The sequence below is a fragment of the Trifolium pratense genome, linkage group LG3 (assembly GCF_020283565.1).
Source record: "Trifolium pratense cultivar HEN17-A07 linkage group LG3, ARS_RC_1.1, whole genome shotgun sequence".
In the NCBI taxonomy this organism is placed as follows: Eukaryota; Viridiplantae; Streptophyta; class Magnoliopsida; order Fabales; family Fabaceae; genus Trifolium; species Trifolium pratense.
The window spans coordinates 35,336,724-35,358,780 of NC_060061.1; the positions used below are offsets into that span (position 1 = coordinate 35,336,724).

General features: G+C 35.1%; 2 protein-coding genes across 2 annotated transcripts; both read right to left on the bottom strand.

Annotated features, from left to right (window-relative positions):
• Positions 1-14,816: 14,816 nt before the first annotated feature.
• On the bottom strand, positions 14,817-17,067 carry LOC123916932 (aspartic proteinase nepenthesin-1). The gene has a single exon (XM_045968523.1). The coding sequence runs from the start codon at positions 16,309-16,311 to the stop codon at positions 14,956-14,958; it is 1,356 nt and encodes a 451-aa protein (XP_045824479.1). The 5' UTR covers positions 16,312-17,067; the 3' UTR covers positions 14,817-14,955.
• A 2,339-nt stretch (positions 17,068-19,406) lies between these two features.
• LOC123915907 (uncharacterized protein At1g10890-like) lies at positions 19,407-21,253 on the bottom strand. The gene is made up of 3 exons (XM_045967181.1): positions 20,997-21,253; positions 20,255-20,480; positions 19,407-19,770 (listed from the first exon to the last, which is right to left on the bottom strand). Exons 1-3 carry the CDS (start codon positions 21,188-21,190, stop codon positions 19,519-19,521), a joined length of 672 nt encoding a protein of 223 aa, XP_045823137.1. The 5' UTR covers positions 21,191-21,253; the 3' UTR covers positions 19,407-19,518.
• Positions 21,254-22,057: the final 804 nt, after the last annotated feature.

Sequence of the window (22,057 nt, forward strand, 5' to 3'; positions counted from 1 at the left end):
TCATTATCTAAGAGGTTCTTAGGTAGGATTGCACGGGTAGTGTCTAGGTGATAAGTCAAGTACCGGGTGTTGGTCGAGGGCTTTGAACTAGAGCTATTATAGTGGATTCATTCCTGGATTGGTATCCCCCAGAGTAGGTGATGTTGCACTGAACTGGGTTAACAATTATCTGTGTTATTTATTGTTCTGCAATATATTTATTTATTTACTGTGTTCTGCGACTGTCTTGCTGCAATGTATGCTATAGCATCTTGTGCAGCATTGTGTTCACTGCGTGCCAGATTTCAATTGGCATCAGAGCAGGCACCCTTTCTGGTTATAGGGTGAGCTTCGGGGAGAATGTCTGGCAACGTGGACAAAGAAGGAGAGCTTGTAAGCAGACCACCGCTTCTCGTTGGTATCTCCAACTATGATTATTGAAAATCACGCATGATTGCTTTCCTAAAATCTATGGATAGCAAAACTTGGAAAGCTGTTCTGAAAGGATGAGACCCCCCTGTGGTCATGGACAAAGATGGAAAGCCAACACTTGAACTAAAAGCTGAGGAGGACTGGTCTAAAGAGGAAGATGAGCTTGCTTTGGGAAATTCAAAAGCACTATATGCATTATATAATGGGGTAGACAAACACATCTTCAAACTGATCAAAAAATGCGTCTCAACAAAGGAAGCTTGGAAGATTCTTGAAACTGTTCATGAAGGTACTCCTAAGGTAAAAATGTCTAAGTTACAGATTCTTACTACTCAGTTTGAAAATTTACGTATGAAGGATGAGGAAACGATTCAAGATTTTCATATGACTATTCTAGATTATGATAATCAATTTGATTCTTTGGGGGAGAAAATTCCCGAAGAAAAATTAGTAAGGAAAATGCTCAGATCTCTTCCAAAGAAGTTTGATATGAAAGTCACAGCTATGGAAGAAGCCAAAAACATATCTCAGATGAAGCTGGATGAACTAGTTGGATCACTCCAAACTTATGAAAGTACTACTAATGAAAGAAGTGAAAAGAAAAATAAGAGCATTGTCTTCTCATCTAAAAATAATGAAGAAGATCTGGAGGATGAAGAAGAATCTAATGAAAGTATTTCTGAGGCCATGGTGTTATTGGGAAAACAATTCAACAAAGTTCTGAAACGAATGGATAAGAGACCCAGATCAAATTTCAAAAATAATGCTCCAGGCACTATGCGCAGCAATGAAAACCAAGGAAAACCAAGGAGTGATGAAAAATCAAGCTTAAACAGGAACATTCGATGCCATGAATGTGAAGGATATGGTCACATCAGACCTGAATGTCCAACATATCAGAAGAAAACAAAGAAAGGGCTAACTGTCAGTTGGTCTGAGGATGATGAGTCAGAAGATGATACAGCATCTGTAACTGCTAAACATATCTCAGTCTTAACAGGTATTGTTACATCTGATACAAAATCTTATGATGGAGAGGTAACCTATGAAGAACTTGCTGATTCCTACAGGGAACTTTGTCTTAAGAGTGAAGAAATATGCAGGGTCATTGAGAAACAAAAGGTAACCATCAATGAGTTAAAAGCAGAAAAATTTGAAAATATATCAAAGATGGAGGAGCTTCAAAAGAAGGTAAATTATCTATCCTCTGATCTTGAAGAAGCTAAAGGAGTCATTGAAAAATTAAATGCTGACATTTGGCGACTGAGAAAATTCTCTGACATGCTATATAAAGATGATGATCATCTTGACAAACTTCATAAAGCTGATGGTCAACTGGAAGAAATCTTAGAGAAAAATGTTCGAAAGCCTAAGAACATTGGGCTCAGTTATGAGAATGTCAACAAATTCAAAAACTACAGTCCTGACCTCATGTACATGGATCCTAAAGAAACTCAGAAGCAAATGATGCCTTACCAGAAGCCGCAGCATCATCAGCAGCATCTCTTGTCAAGAAACAGAAGAAAACATCATTCTTGGAGATGCCATTACTGTGGTAGAAAAGGACATATAAGACCTTTCTGCTATAAATTATATGGGTATCCTAACAGACGTCCTCAGCATAAACCAGTTTCCACAACTCTCTCCACTCAACAAGAATGGAAACCTAAAGTTAAAGATGAGAAGACGAGTGATACAACCCAACCTGAGGAAGAAACTACTGCTTTGATTGCTCACACATCACTTAGAGCTTCATCAAGGGAAGACTGGTACTTTGATAGTGACTGTTCAAGACACATGACCGGAATAAGCAAATTTCTTGTTGGTATAAAGTCTTACTCAACCAGCTTTGTAACTTTTGGTGATGGTGCTAAAGGAGAAATTGTTGGAATAGGGGAGCTCAAAAGTAACAGCTTGCCTAAACTAAACAATGTGCTACTAGTGAGAGGATTGACTGCAAATCTAATAAGCATTAGCCAACTATGCGACCAAGGAATGAAGGTAAATTTCACCAAGTCTGAATGTCTGGTCACAAACAATGAAGGTGAAATTTTGATGAAGGGGGTCAGATCAAAAGACAATTGCTACCTATAGGTGCCCCAAGAAGGAGCAAATGTGTCAACATGCTTAATCACGAAAGAAGATGAAGTAAAATTGTGGCACCAAAAGCTTGGTCATCTCAATCTAAGAAGCATGAAGAAAGCCATATCTGAAGAAGCCATCAGGGGTCTACCAAATCTCAAAATTGAAGAAGGAAGCATATGTGGAGACTGTCAAATTGGAAAACAAACCAAGATGCCACACCCAAAGCTGCAGCATCTTACCACTACCAGAGTTCTTGAGCTTCTTCACATGGATTTGATGGGTCCTATGCAAACTGAAAGCTTAGGAGGAAAAAGGTATGCCTATGTTGTTGTTGATGACTTCTCTAGATATACCCGGATAAATTTTATTAGGAAGAAATCAGAAACCTTTGATGTATTCAAAGATCTATGTATTCAACTTCAAAGGGAGAAAATTAATGTTGTATTAAGGATCAGAAGTGATCATAGTAAGGAGTTTGAAAACTCAAGATTCTCTGACTTCTGTGCCTCTGAAGGTATTATGCATGAATTCTCATCTCCCATTACACCACAACAAAATGGTGTAGTAGAAGGAAAAAATAGAACTATACAAGAGTCTGCAAGAGTAATGTTACATGCAAAGAAACTTTCTCATGGTTTTTGGGCAGAAGCTATGAATACTGCTTGCTACATTCATAATCGTGTCACCTTGAGATCTGGAACTACATCTACTCTGTACGAATTATGGAAAGATAGAAAACCTACTGTTAAGCATTTTCATGTGTTTGGAAGTAAATGCTATATCTTGTCTGATAGAGAACCAAGAACCAAAATGGATCCTAAAAGTGATGAAGGCATATTCTTGGGATACTCAACAAATAGCAGAGCCTACAGAGTATATAACTATAGAACCAAAACCATGATGGAATCTATAAATGTTGTAATAGATGATACTTCAAGTGAAACTGCTAAAGATGATGCAGAAGATGCTACAACATTTATCCCATGTGGTGAAGATTCTGAAACTTTTGAGGAATCCAAGAATGATACAGAGGTTACCATTCCTGAACCAATCTCTGCTACTCCAAAGAAAGGTCATTCCACTCGTACTCAAAAGAATCATCCTACAGACCTTATTATTGGTAATCCTAATCAAGGAATTACTACTAGAAGGACACTTGACTTAGTTTCTAAAGCTTGTTTTGTGTCTAAGTTTGAACCCAAAAATGTGAAGGAAGCCCTCACTGATGAGTTTTGGATAAATGCTATGCAAGAAGAGCTAAATCAATTCAAGAGGAATGAAGTTTGTGACTTAGTTCCTAGACCAGAAAATGCAAATGTGATTGGTACCAAGTGGGTCTACAAGAATAAGTCTGATGAAAGTGGGACTGTGACCAGGAACAAAGCAAGGCTAGTGGCACAAGGATATTCACAGATTGAAGGGATAGATTTTGATGAGACTTTCGCTCCGGTTGCTCGTCTTGAATCCATTAGACTACTACTAGGAGTGGCATGCATTCTAAAATTCAAGTTATTTCAAATGGATGTGAAAAGTGCCTTCCTCAATGGGTACTTAAATGAAGAAGTATATGTGGAACAACCAAAGGGGTTTGTTAATCCAAGCTTTCCTAATCATGTTTACAAATTAAAGAAAGCACTATATGGATTAAAGCAAGCACCTCGAGCATGGTATGAAAGATTAACTGAGTTCCTTATTAGTCAAGGCTACCGGAAGGGAGGAAATGATAAGACTCTATTTGTAAAAGAAGATCAAGGAAAATTTTTTATAGCACAAATCTATATTGATGACATTGTCTTTGGAGGAATGTCTAGTAAGATGGTACAACATTTTGTGCAGCAAATGCAGTCTGAGTTTGAGATGAGTCTTGTAGGTGAACTAACCTACTTTCTTGGACTCCAAGTAAAGCAGATGGAGGATACTATTTTTATCTCTCAAAGCAAGTATGCAAGAAATATAGTGAAAAAGTTTGGTATGGAAGGTGCTGCTCATAAAAGAACACCTGCAGCAACTCATTTAAAGCTTTCCAAAGATGAAAAAGGAGTTGATGTTGATCAAAGTCTCTATAGAAGTATGATAGGAAGCTTATTGTACCTTACAGCCAGCAGGCCTGATATTACTTTTGCTGTAGGAGTGTGTGCTAGGTACCAAGCTGAGCCAAAGATGAGTCATCTTGCTCAAGTAAAAAGAATTTTGAAGTATGTGAATGGTACATGTGATTATGGGATCTTTTACACTCATGGTGAGAACTCTATGCTAGTGGGATATTGTGATGCTGATTGGGCAGGTTGTGCAGATGATAGAAAGAGCACCTCAGGAGCTTGTTTCTTTTTAGGCAACAATCTTATATCTTGGTTCAACAAGAAACAGAATTGTGTATCTTTATCTACAGCTGAAGCAGAGTACATAGCTGCTGGTAGTAGCTGCTCTCAACTATTATGGATGAAACAAATGTTGTTGGAGTACAATGTGGTACAAGATGTTATGGCATTGTACTGTGATAATCTTAATGCAATCAATATTTCAAAGAATCCTATCCAACATAGCAGGACGAAGCATATTGATATTAGGCACCATTTTATCAGAGATCTTGTTGAAGAAGGTATTGTGACTCTTGAGCATATTGCAACTGAAGAACAATTGGCTGATATTTTTACTAAGGCTCTAAATGCAGTTCAATTTGAAAAATTGCGAGGCAAACTTGGTATTTGCCTGTGCGATGATTTGTAGCAGTTACAGCACAAAGAGCGTGCAGTTGAAGTGTCTCTTCACACTTCATTTAGTTGTGCACGCAAATTAAGGGAAGGTATCAAAAACTTTCATAAATTCTCCTTTCACGCAATTCAAACTCATCTTTTCACGCGCTACGTTACTTCTCTCCATTCTCTCTCTTCATCAACTACTCAACTTCCTCTCTCAAACTCCATTAGCGAAAACCCTCACCAAAGTTCAACAATCACCATGTCAAGCTCTCAAAATCCATCTCCTTCCAAGAACGACGAAACCCTTCCTCCACAAACCGCCACATCACCCTCATACGAGTCTCTCCCTCAACAAATCACCATCGCCTATCCAATTTCAACCATCTTTCCTGAGGAAATAACGAAGAGGGAGAAGATCTCAGCGAAGAAGACAACGCCAAAGAAAACTCAATCCACTTCGCGTGCGTCATCTGCTTCGAAACAAATGGGTAAGAAATCAAAATCCACTTCTAGAGTTGTTCATACGATGCGTGAATTATACCTTGACAATCCTGCTATTCCAAATGTTAATGTTGATGCTGAAGCATCTGAATCTAGTGAGAAGAATTTAAGTTTGGAACTGAATTTACCTGAAACCCTAGGATCAGAAAACCCTAGGTCTGCTGAATTGGGGAAAACCTCTTTGGAAACCCCTGATGCTGCTATTGATGATATTGGCGCTACCTCTAAGGCCAATCCTGAGTCTGAGATGATTTTTGGTGAGAAAATAGCTCCAGACCAAGATGCTGCAAGTGATGCTACAGCATCTGCAGCACATGTTGATGTTAGTGCTTCTGTAGTCCCTGATTCACCAAACTCTCATGTGGTTCCTGATAATGAGAAAGGTACTGAAATCACCATCCCTGGTGATGTCACTACTCAGGATAAGGATGAAATTGCAGATATGCCTGATACAAGTGAGGTAAATGTAATTGATGTTGAAAGCCTCAAATTCAAGAGTACTCCTAGGGCTGGTATAACTAGGAGGCTGAGAAGTAGTACTGGGAAGGGTATAGCCACTTCCTCTGAAGCCACCAAAGCTACATTTGGGCCTAAGAAACAGTGGAGCAAGGTCACTGTAACCTCTGAAAGTAAGAAGAAGACTGTGAAGAGGAAGACTATTTCCTCTAGTGACTCTGACTATGAGGAAGACCAGGATGCTGAAGCATCTCCTGCAGCATCTCCTCAAAAATCTGCCAAGAGAAGAAGAATGGCTTCTAATGTACCATCTGTACCAATTGATAATGTCTCCTTTCACTGTGTTGAGAATGTTGACAGGTGGAAATTTGTGGTCAAAAGGAGAATGGCCATAGAAAGGAACCTTAATGAAGAATTTTTGAAATGTCAAGATATTATGAGTCTGATAGAGGAAGCAGGGCTGATAAAGACTGTGTCTGAGTTGGGAAAATGCTATGAGAAATTGACCAGAGAGTTCTTAGTGAACATCCAGCTGATTGTGATAACCCCTTAAGTCCTGAATACTTGAAGGTGTATGTGAGGGGAAGATGTGTAGACTTTTCACCAGCCATCATCAACCAACATCTGGGTAGATGTGATGTTCCTGCACCTGAGTTGGAGATGTCTATGAATGAAGTGTGCAAGACAATAACTGGTGACAAGGTGAGAATGTGGCCAAGAGCTGGAAAATTGTCTGCTGCAAAATTAACTACAAAGTATGCTCTTTTGAACAAAATTAGTGCAGCCAACTGGGTTCCCACTACACACTCCAATAGTGTAGCTACAGGTTTGGCCAAACTCATCTATGCCATAGGTACTAGTACTGTGTTTGATTATGGCACTTATATCTTTAATGCAACAATTCTCCATGGCTCTTCTACTGCTATAAAGATGCCAATAGCCTTTCCCACCTTGATCTGTGATATTATTTTGTCCCAACATCCTGATATCTGCACTAAGTCTGATGTGCATGTCCCTAGACCTTCAGCCCTGACAATGGATTTTAGATTACTGGAAGGTAAACATGCTGCAGACATTGCTGTAGCATCTTTGAAGAAACCAGCTGCAGGCATGACCAAAAGACAGATGATTGCTAATCTCAGGGAGGTTAGTAAAATGCTGGGTGAGAAGAAGGAGCTGGTAGATGGTGTAATCCAAGCCTTGGAGCTTGAGCAGTCACAAGCAAATGAGGATGGAGTAGGTCCTTCCCATGGTGCTTCCCATGATGATGATCTTGCAGGTGGTGACACTGTAGAAGAGGAGATGGCCTCTGATGAAAGTCCTTCCATATGATCTGCTTATGTAACTTTTTCTTTCTTTGGATGTTATTTTTGAAGGCTTAGTCCTTATGGTTTGTAATTTGCACTATGTGGCTCCTTATGTTATGACATCCTGTGACTCTATGCTACTTGATACTCTATGGATCTTTGTTTTTGCTCCTATTCTATGGTACTGACTTTATTTGTCAGAATTTCTGGCTAAAAAGGGGGAGTAAAATGTGAATGTGCATGATGTGATGAAGAATGCTATAGCATCTAGTATAACATGTTTTGAGGGGGAGTGAAATTTATGCATATATTGAGGGGGAGTAGGTAGAATTTATTTTTCTACTACTTATGATATGCATGTTTACATAGGAATTTATTTTTCCTATTCTCTGTGGCGCTGCTTAATTATTAAGGAGTTTATTTCTCCGATCTTGAATCCACTATGTGAGAGTTTATTTCTCTCTATCTGTACTTTGAGGCTAGATGTGTTATATTCCGCTGTTGCATGCTTCTGATGCTTACGTGCTAGCTATCTATTCATCTGATGAATTTCTTTACTCTCTTTCCTAGTTGTGTGCGTATGTTGACTCGAAGGAAAGTTTAAATAGCTTAGCATCGTTCTACCTTCTTTCCTAGTTGTGTGCTTATGTTGACTCGAAGGAAAGTCTAGACTGTATCTCTCTATGCACTGGCCTAAGGTTGTTTTAGCCAAAATTTGCCAAAGGGGGAGATTGTTGGTGTTTTGATTGGCTACATTTTGCAAAAGCCAACCAGCCAGATGCTGGACTGAGGTGCTGTAGCATTATAGTACAGCATCCCGATGCTCTATTTTTCGTGCAGAATTTTTATTTCAAATCTTAGTCAAGATTTGCTTCAATTATATATTCAGGCACGTGCGTCTGGGCAAAACGAGCCTTGCTCAGCAAGTTTTATTGAAGTCGGCTGAAGGAATGTTATTTAAAACAAAAATATAATTATATTATATTTTTTGCGTTTTTTTTGTTTGGTACCACATGAATTATATTTCTGGGAATAATTTAGGGTTGCCGCAATTCCTACAGCTGTATTTGTCTGAAGACCTAGCTTGCCCATCAAGACAATTGAAGACTATAAATATGTGAGGCCTCAAGCTATTCTACTCGTGTGTTCTAAACCTTGTATTACAAAAAGTGTGTGTTTTTAAGGTTTAGAGTGTGTGTCTTTTGTGAGCCTTTCTTGTGTCAATTTGATGCAAGTTTAGGACTGTGTTTTGGTTGTTAATTGTAAGCTACTCCTAAGCTTTGAAGCACGGAGTTAGTGTGTGTGATTCACTCATAAGCTTTTAAGCAAGAGTGTGGTCTAGTTTCTAGGAGAGTGTCTCCATCCTAATTATTATTATTGACAGCAACATAGTACGTGTTGTTAGAGGGAATTTGGGACGATGTCTCATTATCTAAGAGGTTCTTAGGTAGGATTGCACGGGTAGTGTCTAGGTGATAAGTCAAGTACCGGGTGTTGGTCGAGGACTTTGAACTAGAGCTATTATAGTGGATTCATTCCTGGATTGGTATCCCCCAGAGTAGGTGACGTTGCATTGAACTGGGTTAACAATTCTCTGTGTTATTTATTGTTCTGCAATTTATTTATTTATTTACTGTGTTCTGCGACTGTCTTGCTGCAACGTATGCTATAGCATCTTGTGCAGCATTGTGTTCACTGCGTGCCAGATTTCAAAAATAAAAAAATTCATTTGTTTTACTTTAGGAAAAAAAATTGTTTTTTTTAAAAAATATATATATATATATATATTATCTGACGTGGAATTTTTTAAAAAATATAAATTATTTTTTTCCACGTGTACAAGTCACGTCAGCATATGTGCACAATCACATGTCCTGCTGTACACTCATGGGGCAAAATGAGGGAATCTATATTTTGCAGGGGGGTAAACAGAAAAAAAAAATCTGCACATGGGGTAAACGAAAATTTGCTTATTTTGCAGGGGGTAAATGATCATTTACCCTTTTGTTTTTTACATAAGTTTGCATAATAGATACAAACAGACGCGAAACATGCTCTCTAAGGCCGCTAGTACTATAAATAAAGATAATACATGACTTTTGGTATAAATTTTTCATAATACCAACAATATCCGTGATTTTTTTATTAGCAACAAATATCTCTTATTAACAAACTCACTATAACATAATGCACTTTTTTTTAGCAGCAAAAATCTTTTATTAACAAACCGATAAATAACCATAACATAAAACATTTATTTTTTTGGACATAATTAAGTTAGACACAGGCAACGCGCCTGCCTGGCCCGCTAGTAATGTATTAAATTTATTGGAAAGAGAAAGTGTGTGGAAAAAAATAGAAATTTATTGGTGGATTAAAATTAGGGTATAATAAGAAGATAAAGTGCAAAAATACAGTTTCTTAATTTGGTGTTACTATTCTAAATCAACGCTTAAATAAAATGGAGTGAGTATATTATTATCGGTGGTTAGTAGTAAACTTGGTAGTAATATTGTTTATGTTTCTTTTTTTTTATGAAAAATATTGTTTTTTTTATAGAGTATTTTTTTTCTATTAATTATTTCTGTATTCTTATTTTTTTTTTACTATTCTTATTTTTATGCGGTTTATTCTTGTTTTTTCTATATTCTTTTTATAATTTTTTTATTGACTAAACTTTCTATAATATTTTTATTGTTTTTTTCTTCATATTTTTATGTACATGTGTATAGATTGTTCTGTTTTGTTTCTAACTATAATTTGATTTGTTCATATTTTTAAGCATATAATTTTTTCTATTTATCTTATATTTTTTAGTAAAATTACAATGAAGGATATAAAATTTGCAACGTAGTTAAACATAATAAGGATAAATTAGTAACTTCGGTGGTAATCGATTTTAGGTAATAGATACATCACGAACAAAAGTATCGCACATAATTAACAATAGCTAGCTCAAAGCCAATCTAAAACGCCTAAGCAACTAGACAGAAATTGATGCAACTAAAACAATAGATAATCTCTCTAAGTTTTTGTTTTCGTGCCCCCCGAACAGTTTGCTACCTAAGCCGGGAACCTTTTAAAAATCAAATTTAACCCTTCCTCGCCTCTCATGATTTTTTTTGAATGAAACACAATTCATGAGTTAAAGTGTGAACATTCCCTTCAGCCTCCAACATTTTTTTAATGAAATATTGTATAAGTAAGTGATTCAAAATATGAAAGAAAAAAAAAAAGGTTTTAATTTATAGAATTGTATGATGTTGTGTGTGTGCGAGATTGGTCGATACTATGTCATAACCACTCCGGTGGCCAATAAAAATATGTTCTTGGACGTTTGCCAAATTTGGCTCATCGTTGACTAGTTAAAGTGCAAATTGAGTTCACACTCTAAGTAACGAATTATGTTTGACTTTGCACTCTAAGTAGTGAATTGTGTTTGAATTTGCATTCTAAGTAGTAACAAAAATTTAAAGAGAGAATGATGTAGCAAAAAAATATAAAGAGAGAATATCATTTACTTTCTTCAAAATATCCTCTAAGTTTTTGTTTTCGCGCCCCCGAACTTCTCTAGCACCCCTTATCCTCCAATTTTACCCCTCGTAGGTTAAGTAGCGAGTGTGTAAAATAGCAAGAACTGGAACGAAAAAAAAATCGCTATCTATGCAGGAACCTTATACAAATCATTTTTTTGTCTTCATCACCCTTCCTCATCTTTCGCAAGTTAAACTGTGAACATTTCCTTCACCCACCAAGAATTTTTTGAATGAAATATTGTATTATTATTATTATTATTATTATTATTATTATTATTATAATAATAATAAAAAAATTGGTAGAAAAAATGTAAAGTCTAAGAGAGATAATGTATGAATGTCAAGATGATTTAATTTGTAACCATTCTAAATTTCGTACCACCTTAATCAATTTGTTGTCAATAACATATTTTTTTTATTAACAAAATAGAGAGGTTTTAAAGCCACAAAGTTTGGTTTAACGATGAGGGATTTGAGTAGTATGCATGGAGTCTTAGGTTTGATCATCTTTGACATCATCGTAAACGAAAAAATAAAAATAGAGAGGTTTTTAAACTAGAAGAGAAAACATTTATTTTATTTAACTTCAACCTTCATATATAGAGAAAGATAATCATTTTAAGGTAGATGAGGTTGTTGAGTAAACACAAACATTGTATCTTACAAAGGTAAAGTTTACAATCAAACACTACCATCAACTCATGTATGCAATTTAACATATGATCAATCAAGATTAAAGAAAACTTTATATTACTAAACCAACTGAGAGAATTAATTAGTACCTACTGAGAGATTTAATTAGTACCAAGGCAGCATAGAAAAACAAAGTAAAAAGATTTTGATGAGTCCATAACCATAACCATAACATAACACAAACTCATCACAATTTATTACATTGAGTAGGAACAAAAGAAATATTTTCCTTCTGAAGATCATGATTAACCAAAATATTTTGTTGTTGAACATTACCAAATATAGACATTCCATTAGAACCTCCCATAGCTAAACAATCAACACCTATACTTGAATCAGCAATCATATAATTTTCACCAGGTAATTCCAAATCACCACCTTTAAAATGAAAAACCAACATAGGAATTTCAACTTCTGTTTTCCCTGATGGTAGAGTAAAACAAACATCTAAACTGGTCGAACCTGATTTATCGACCGATAATTTTGTTTGCAAAATAAACTCTTTTCTTTAATGTTTCAAAAGCATTTTCTTCAATATAAGTAATTGTTTGTGATGTCAGAGAGTTATAGAATAATATCGATCGCATCCTTTCTTATCGTCACAAAAAATTTACGGCGAAAGAATGATGCCGAATTCAAGATATAGGTAAAAACTTGGGACTCAGAGGTCAATTGCAAAAAGAGTACATTAACTTCATCCCGAAGAAACTAATTGGTACTCGAACATGTGACATGTATATATCAATATCATGCTCAACTAATATAGAAAGTTACATTATACACAAATGAATTTTATGCCATATTCTAGTTAACAGGTGTGCATTAGATTTAAAATGCCATAATATTCCATACTCCAGCCGGTCCTAAATATAAAAGGAAAATAACTTTTTACATTCATTGAGAATCTAATGTATTTAGTCTATAATTGTGGGGGAGACTTCTAAGCCTCGGTGAGTTTCTTACTACCTCTACTTGGTGTACTAACACCGAGGTCCTGAAAATAGTTGATCACTAATAAACTCATATCCATTGGAGAATAGTATAACATAAATAAAAGTGTATCACACAATCATAATCTTGTTCATTTTACAGGAAGCTTCTGAGGTGAGTATTTCTCGAAAGATCCACTAAGGATGTACTCCTCTTAGGATGTTCTCCACTACCCGTTGTGACATAGCTATGCCACGTTGGTCTTACTCACATTAATTTCTTAACTTAACGGATTTCCACTTATACAAGGGAATCCTCTCATAGCGTAATAAGCTATACTGAATTATGGTTTGCGATTAACCACAATATGATCAACTATACTAATTCTAACATTTTTACTTAACAACCAGTCCCGAGAAACTAATATAGCTTATGTTCTCATGCATCTTTACACGGTAATTCACAGAATACTACTGATGGTTTTATATACATTGTGCTAATCACTTAGAGTTCAATAGTAAGTAAATTGTCATGAAATCAGTCAACTCTAAATTATTACCCCAATCGAATATGGCGTTAATGTGTCTAAATATACGGGAAACTCGCACAAGTCATAAGCTCTAAATTATCATTAGACCATTCTAAAATTAATTGATGTTGAAATGGTGTGTGAACATATTTTTAATAATCAATGATCATTACCATACGAGTCGGGAGTCATCCGGCCCTTAAAACAACAGATTTTTCATAAAAATTAAGTTCTTAAATCAACTCTTAACAATGATGATTGACTCCTAACTTATACCTCATGAAACTACAATTATCCAAACATATTCCGAGCACATTTGAGCATGGGGAAGCGAATTACTCAAGCATTTCAAAGTATATCATTTCTAAGCTAATTCATCAAATTTTCTAACTTAGTAATTATAAATTCCTATGCTTTGGACTTATGGTTGTCATGTCTCTACTTAAACAAACCACCTGAAATTGAAGTTGAACCTCACTATCGACATCTCCCGGAGCTGCCAAAATGCAGAATTTGCATATAAGGTACTTCAGAAGCCTTCTGAGACTTCAATATTGATCCAAAAATTACAAAATCAAAACTCAGTCGAAGGGAGTTTCGTCAGTTTTCCATAGAAACGAAAATCACTCAATTCGGAGTTACAGGGAGAGAGCTATTGCCTTTTGAATGAAAGCTTATACCAGAATACGGGTTTCACCCAAAAATCACCAATCACTCTTCAAGCTTCAACCCAAGTCCTTCAAGCTCCTAGCTTTGATTGTTCTTATCCTCTACTATGCTCTTTAGCTACTGCCCTTATATACACAAGTCCTTGCCTCATCAGCTTAATTCTTCAAAGTCTTTGAAAAGTTCTTACTAATTTCAAGTTTCTGTCTAACACCTCCACAAACATCAAAAGAGTACATGCAAACCAAGATTCATAGAGATTGAAAAGTGAAATTCCTTTTTTTTTTAACGGCTAAATTTTATTAATAATGGAACTGAGCCCAAGATGAGCACGGTACACATAAAAATACAACACAAAGTAAGAAATATAAACGGGTAACACCTAAATCCGCCAATACAAATTACAACCCTTAAAAGTGAAATTCCTTAGTGGTGAGAAATTGCACTGTCACTCCCATAGAGAGAAAGAAAGAGGTTTTATTTTACCTTGTTACATAAAGTTTCTAGAAGTGGAATTTTGAAGAATGGTCCACATGTATCAGACTATTTGAATTGATGAGTTTACTGAAAGTGGAATGGGAAAATGAAGTGAAGATAGGACCGTATCCCTTTATATACTCACCTTTGCTTAATTACAATAATGTCCTTAGTCAAAGAGTCTTCCACCTTCATTTTCTATTAACAAAATAGAGAAGTTTTTAAGCCACTAAGTTTGGTTTAGTGATGAGAGATTTGAGTAGTATGCATGAAATCTTAAGTTCGATTCTCTTTGACACCATTGTAAAAAAAAATAAAAAAATAGAGAGGTTTTTACACCGGAAGAGAAAACATTTATTTTATTTAAATTTAACCTTCATATATAGAGAAAGATAATCATTTTAAGGTGGATGAGGTCGTTGAGCAAACACAAACATTGTATCTTACACAAGGTAAAATTTAAAATCAAACTCTACCATCAACTCATGTATGAAATGTAACATATGATCAATCAAGATTACTTGAATATGCAGAAAGCAAACAGTTCATCATATTATTAAACCAACTAAGAGATTTAATCATTACAAGATTAGTACCAAGGCAACATAGAAAAACAAAGTAAAATGATTTTGATGTCCATAAGTCCATAACATAACACAAACTCATCACAATTTATTACATTGAGTAGGAACAAAAGAAATAGTTTCTTTCTGAAGATCATGATTAACCAAAATATTTTGTTGTTGAACATTACCAATTATAGACATTCCATTAGAAGCTCCCATAGCTAAACAACCAACACCTAAACTTGAATCAGCAATCATATAATTTTCACCAGGTAATTCCAAATCACCACCTTTAAAATGAAAAACCAACTTAGGAATTTCGACTTCTGCTTTCCCTGATGGTAGAGTAAAACAAACATCTAAACCGGTCGAACCTGATTTATCGACTGGTAATTTTGTTTGTGAAATAAACTCTTTCTTTAATGTTTCAAAAGCATTTTCTTCAATATAAGTAATTGTTGTGCCAGAATCTATAATCACTCCACCACTTCCATCATCACTAACATCAAAAGTTGATTTCTCAATTGATAATCTTGTGTCACCAACAGTGATTCCTTCAAGTGAAAGATAATAAAAAGATGGTTGTAATGGATTTTTAATAAGTGGTGTTGTGACATGTTTTGTGACATTAACATTTGCAAAAGAACCTAACAAAAGAACACTTTCTTTTGTGTCATCCATTGAGGTTAAACAATAAGAGAATTTTTGTTCTTTTAATTGAGAAACCAAAGATAAAGGACCACGTCCTAATCCAACCAAACCTGATGCTTGTTCAAAACCTTGTCCTTCATTGTCTTCACCACAACCAAAACCAATGTTTTTAACAGAAACTTGGTTTTTTTTATCATCACCAAAAGTAAATGTTTCACTACCTAAAATACCTTGAGTTGTTGAATAATCACCATATGAATAATCATAATTGCAAACATTGTTGCTGCAAGATGAGGAAGGTAAAGCATTGCATAGATTACTACTACATGAGAGTTTAGAAAAAGTTGAGGATTTTTTTGGATCAAAGATTGGTGTTGGTTGTTTGTAACATTGTGAACAAGGCTTACATTGAGTCCATATGAGATCACTTCCTGTGTCCAAAACTGCAGGGTAAGAAATTGGTGGTGTTCCGATCGATAATTCCATTAGATACTCGCCGTTTCCGGCGTGAATTGGTGCTTCCAATTGAGAAGAATCTTGAGTTGTTGATGCGGCTAAAACCATTGCATTAAGTCTTTGGAGTCGGCTATGTCCTCGGTTGATGCCATGTTGAACTCGCTCGAGTTTCGTCAAGTTCTTGCCCGAATCAACATGGCGAAGAGTGACTCGGAACCCTCCTTGAGAAATTTTGTGATGCTTGAGAGATCCTCTTGATGTTGAAGATATTGGATGAACAAAGAGAATTGTTACTAATAGTGTCACCAACATGACACATTTTGAACAATTTTGTGTAGCCATGAACATTAGGTTATACAAAAAGGACTTGTATAAATAATAATGAGCTATGAAAATATTTTGAGTTGAGTGAATGAGAAGGGTGATTGGAAATTGTGGGAATATATATATAAAAAGAATTTGTCTTAATTAATCACATGAGAAATGAGGAACTTAAGTGTAACGTTTTTTCCATTACAATGTAGTGGAGAAAATAAAGAGGTAAGTAATTAGAGAGACGTAATTAGAGAGATGTAATATAGGTTTAGTGGTGAATGGGAAGTTAAGATATGAGTGTAGTGTCGCAACAAATACCGGGTCTATGGCGTTATGGTAGGTAAGATTATTATTATTATTATTTGAAAAACATCTAAGCTAAGGCAACATTGTTGTGACAAAAAAGCAAGGAGTCTCTAACACGTACAATTGAGAGTTGTTCTTGGATTATACGAAGGACAAACTATGATTTGTCTTGTTGGTAAAACGTGGGAGAATGGGGGTGGCTTGGATTTAAGGATTATCAACAATTTGTATTTTGTGGTGTTTTCTTTCTTGTATTTCCTTAATAGGCATCATTTTGGATGACTAATTAATATAGGATAATCATGAATTTGGTGAACCATAAAATGAATACAAATCATTTTGTATGACTAATAATTATAATATAGGATAATCATGATTCATGAATTGGGTGAACTATTTCTCATATGAATATGAATACAAATCATTAAACCTATAGAAAAGTGGTGTTTGTAGTGTATAAAATAAGCTTGTATTAATTTTATTTATTGTATACCCTACATCTTTTTGTTAACCTATTTATCCCTTTCCTCTCCTTATTAATTTCTTTATACTTTGGTTTCTTTCACAATTGGATTTCTATCTAAAAGTTGTGGAAGTGATTGGATTAGATAGGTTGGGTGGACAAACATGGTTTACTAATTTTCTACAAAGAGTGGAGAGTGAGCTTTGTTTCAATTCTACGCATCAATTGAGATGGAAAGCAAAATGTAGGTTGATAATCCTTTTTTAGTTAGGTGAGAAGGCCCTATAGACAAATATATTATCCCAATATGTTTGCCAATTATACTTTATATTATGCTTTGCTATAAATATAGTTAGATTAATGAGAATAATGTGATTTTCACACTATTTTTTGGTATAATGTGATGTTACACAATACTTAATGTAGCTGAATTCACATTCAACATTTAGCATATTGATCATAACAAGTCTAAATGTAATAAGAAAAATTGGGTGTAATCTCTTCTTTTGGTTCTTAATTGGGCGTACTCAACGCACCTATTTGCTGCTTGTAACTTATGCTATTTTTAGTTTAGTATAATGAAAATGGTACTTAAAATTGGTGCACAAAATTAGTTTATGATAAAGTGACAATGTTCGATACCTTGGTACCCAAGAGACAATTAAAAGAATCAAGGACGAGGGACCCCGACACCATGTGGAAGAGAGTGAGACGATCGATCAGGGACATTGTGGGACATCGAGGTGACCCCGAAAACTGTTTTTTCTAATGTGAAAGGACTTTGTTAATCAAAATTAAGTAGTTAGTAATGAGAAAATAAAATTCACCTATAATTAATTATGTAAATAGTATATCAACTATTAATTTATTTATGAATAATTCACTTTATACTTTAAAATGAGTTGGTATTTGATTAGATAAACCACATCTGACAAGAAAAGCCCATCTAACTGGAGAGGGAGCCATAAGAAATTAAGAATGTTAAGAATACAAAGTAGTCATCTAAAATTAACTATCTTTGTGATGTCAGTGAGAGTTATAGAATATCACATCCTTTCTTATCGTCACAAAATTTAAGCTGAAAGAATGATGCTCAATTCAAATATAGGTAAAAACTTCGGACTCAAAGGATCACTTACAAAAAGAGTACATTAACTTCATCCCGAAGAAACTAATTGGGACTCGAACATGTGACGTGTATGATACAAGCTATATTATGCTCAACTAATATAGAAAGTTACATTATACACAGATGAATTTTATGCCATATTCTTGTTAGCAGGTGTGCATTAGATTTGAAATGACATAATATTCCAGTGACTATATAGTATTGGTTAAGGAAGATCGCCTACATTATTCCAAAATAATAGTAGTAAAGTAAAAAAAAGGTAGCAGGTCTATGACTATGAGGCATGTTTGACCTGTACCCTTTGAGTAAAGTTATCCCTTACTCAATTGTAGCATGATGTGGATATGATTATTGGTAGTGCATGGCCATCTATGATCAATGTCACTTTCCTTAATCACCAAACCATTCAAATTTCAATTATCATTTTCCTGCAAGTTTGCAATATAACAGAACAAGGCTCCACAAAACCACAACTTTTGGCTTTGAAACTTCAAGGTGACGATGACGCAACTCTCTTACTTGTCGCTCCACAGGGCTAGTGGTAAATAGGCCAAATGGGTCAGGGGTCAGGACTCAGGGCAAATCAATAGACTTTTCTACTGATGGGAAGTGGGGACTATGAGTATGTAAATTAGATGGTATATACATATGAACAAATATATAAAATGCATTTGGTGTTCTACTGCTACACCTTACTTTTAAGATTCATAGTACTGATGATGTTGCTGCTCATTTCTCCTAGTCTATAAAGGCCATGCTTCTAAACTACTCATCTTAATGAATTTCCTTTGAAAAAGTGGCCAACAACAACAAAACATACGATCAACCAAAACAAATCCTTGCAAAGAGGCGTTAAAATGACAAGTGTCAGAGAAACTATACAGATCCTCGAGTCAAGACAATACTCGTACCGTAGTCTAGTAGCATATTGCATACTACTTCAACTTTGAAAGTTTTTATTCTAGCAAGTGGGCAAGGTTGACCAACCAATTTTTAATTGGTCCACCTGTGCACATCATCAAACATGTACAATTTGGAGTCTTTACGAATCATATTTTGTAAGTGTATGTTTAATCATTGACTACTGCCTCCGGAATGAAAATTTCAAAACAAGTGAAAGAGGAAAACCATTTTGTCATGTAAAGCAAATAAACCTCGAAACAGTAGTAACTCAAATAAAATACTAACATTTTAAATTTTCTTTGATCTTGTAAGTTGAAATAAAGCAAATTGCAAGCTCAACTGTAGGAGTATCAAATTTTCATTCAAGATCATGGTTTCTAACAATGGTACAGTTGTACAGATAAGTTTGGGGGTATAAAATGACATCACATAACAGTAATTACAAACCGTATGAGTTAGCCCTAGATTTGTTCTTACCCATAGAATTGATCCGATTAGCATGTTCTTCATCCTCCAATTTCTTTCTCCGAGCAGTCTCTTCTTTCTGTCTCCGAATCATCTCTAATTCCCTTTGCCGTTCCTCCTCCTTTCGCTGCAGCTCTAAAGCTTCTCTTCTCTGAGACTCTTCCACTCTCCTCCTATTCTCTTCAAGCATCTTATCCAGCTCTTCTCTCTCTTTCCGAGCTTGTTCCTGGAGAATGTCAACAAAACATCACAATCCTCAAATCAGAACACCGGGAGAAAAAAAAAACATCATTAAGACTTCAGCCTCCCCCTAGAAGCCATACGTCAGTATTTAATGATAGAGACTCATTCAACACAGACACATGATTATTATAGTGCTAATGAGTCAAGAATCAATATAATAAAAGATGTGAAATTTTAAGCTAATGTTTCAGTACAAATCTTGAATCAAATTTGGGAATCCATTGAATTTCCAAGAACCCTTTTTATGATCTGAATATCTGAATGCTGGGTTTTGCAGAGTGGCACCTTGTTTACCAGATAAAGATGCTCGTAACGTATCTCAAACCAAGACTTCATTCATGCACAAACTCAGCCACCAAAATATAACACAATTTCAATACTACAAAGTTGAAAACCTAATCAATAACTTGCACACGATTATCCTTTTCAGACAAAAGGGTGGTGAAAAAAAATCACAGAATACTTACTTCTTTCCTTCTAGCTTCAGTAAGAGCGTCTTGCTTTTCTTTTTCAAGTTGAATTTCAACATCGTCAAACAATTTTGTGACACCCTCTGCAACACGTCTTTCAATTTCTAACTTAACTTCCTCTGAATTAAGCTTCTCGTCCACATTTTTTCGAATCGCTTCTTCTATTCTTCTCGCAGTCTCTTCTTCCAACAATCTCAATTCCTCCTCGCGTTGACTCTTGGTACTACCAAATTCAAAATATTGAACAACATAAATAAACAAACTAACGAAATAGAAACCGCACAAGCAAGTAATGCAATTTGAATTTCTATACCAAAAGACGACATCATCAATCGTAGAAGATATGAACTCTCAAGTTTTCATCTAAGAAAAAAATTTCTGAATAATACTTGAAAGTGAATTCTATCTAATTGAATTGATTCAATACAAAGAAGCACCGTTTTTATATATGAAAATGAAACTATCGAAATCCTGGCTCAACTAGCAGAAATGCTGAAATTGTTAGGTCGGACGCCACGACGAGGGTTATGTTACTTTGTGTGTGCGAATTTTCAATGGCTTATCGTTTCGTCTATCTAAATAACAAAACTAACCAGCAAACTAACAGATAAACAGAAGGTAACTAACTAACAAACTAAGTAGCTAGCTAACTAACTAACTAACTAACTAACTAACTAATTAACCGATTAAAGTAACAGAAATGGTTGAAACAAAAGAAAGAGTAAGGTTATTTAGGTACCTTTTGTTGTTTAGAGTTGGTGGATGGTCTTTTTTGTGTTTGGGAGTGGGAGAGCGTGGTCTGTGTGGAGGAGAGAGTGAAGAAGAGCTTCGGCTTCTATGTCTACGGTGGCGACGGGATCGGCGATGTGAGGGAGATCGGGAACGAGAGTGTCTTCTTCTGTATGAAGGTGAACGTGACAAGCTTCGACCCATTCCCAAAACCCGACCGAAAACCCTACTCAACACTGCACCACTTTCTATTGCTTCATTCAATTTCAATTCAATTCAATTCATTTAATTACAGTAATTAAATTAAATTCAAAAGTTTTTTTTTTTTTTTTGACAAAAATTAAATTCAAAAGTTAATTTAATAATTTAATAAATAAATGTATGTGTATAATAACCGAACCGAATCAGACGATTTCAACCGGTTGAACCGAATTGGCGTATATTCGTGACATTTTATAAATTCGGAGGGAGTATCGTTTAATTATTTGGGAGGTTTAATTGCAATTCTGTCTTTATTTAACCGGTTTAAGACGATTGAATTACGGTTGAAAGTTTTATCACTTGATGGTAATTCGTTAATGAACCAACTTCATTATCAATATCCATAAAACTATGACACAAGTGTTTTGGGTATGGGAAGAGCTACCGATAATAATGCTTACAGTCACCACGGATTTAGACATGAAAATCTAGTATAGCTAAAATCTTAAAGTAAATGTAACAAAAAAAATATAAAAATTAAGAAACAATGAGCATAAAAAAAATAATGTATTTTTTTGAATTGGCTAAAAATTTATTGATATGAAGTGCTAGAACATCAAAGTACAGAGAATAAAAATAAATAAAAGGGCAGGAACCAGGCCAGAACAAAAAATAGCAGCAAAAAATAGCAGGAGTAGCAAAAAAATCCCGTACTACTACTAGGAGCAGAACAATTTAGCCCATCTGTGATGCAGTACAGGAAAACAGAGCAGAAAATAGCAACAAAAAACTAGGAGCAGCGCACTTGTTCTTGATACAAAAGTTGAAACTAATAGCAGAGAGAAACACACATTTACAACTACATATTTA

What these genes read in the sequence shown, in the direction of transcription:
- LOC123916932 (XM_045968523.1), bottom strand. Translation starts at nt 16,311, where the DNA reads ATGTTCATGGCTACACAAAATTGTTCAAAATGTGTCATGTTGGTGACA.
- LOC123915907 (XM_045967181.1), bottom strand. Translation starts at nt 21,190, where the DNA reads ATGGGTCGAAGCTTGTCACGTTCACCTTCATACAGAAGAAGACACTCT. An exon ending in CCAACTCTAAACAACAAAAG is followed by an intron (nt 20,481 to 20,996) that starts GTACCTAAATAA and finishes TGAATTTGGTAG; the next exon opens with TACCAAGAGTCAACGCGAGG. An exon ending in CTGAAGCTAGAAGGAAAGAA is followed by an intron (nt 19,771 to 20,254) that starts GTAAGTATTCTG and finishes GACATTCTCCAG; the next exon opens with GAACAAGCTCGGAAAGAGAG.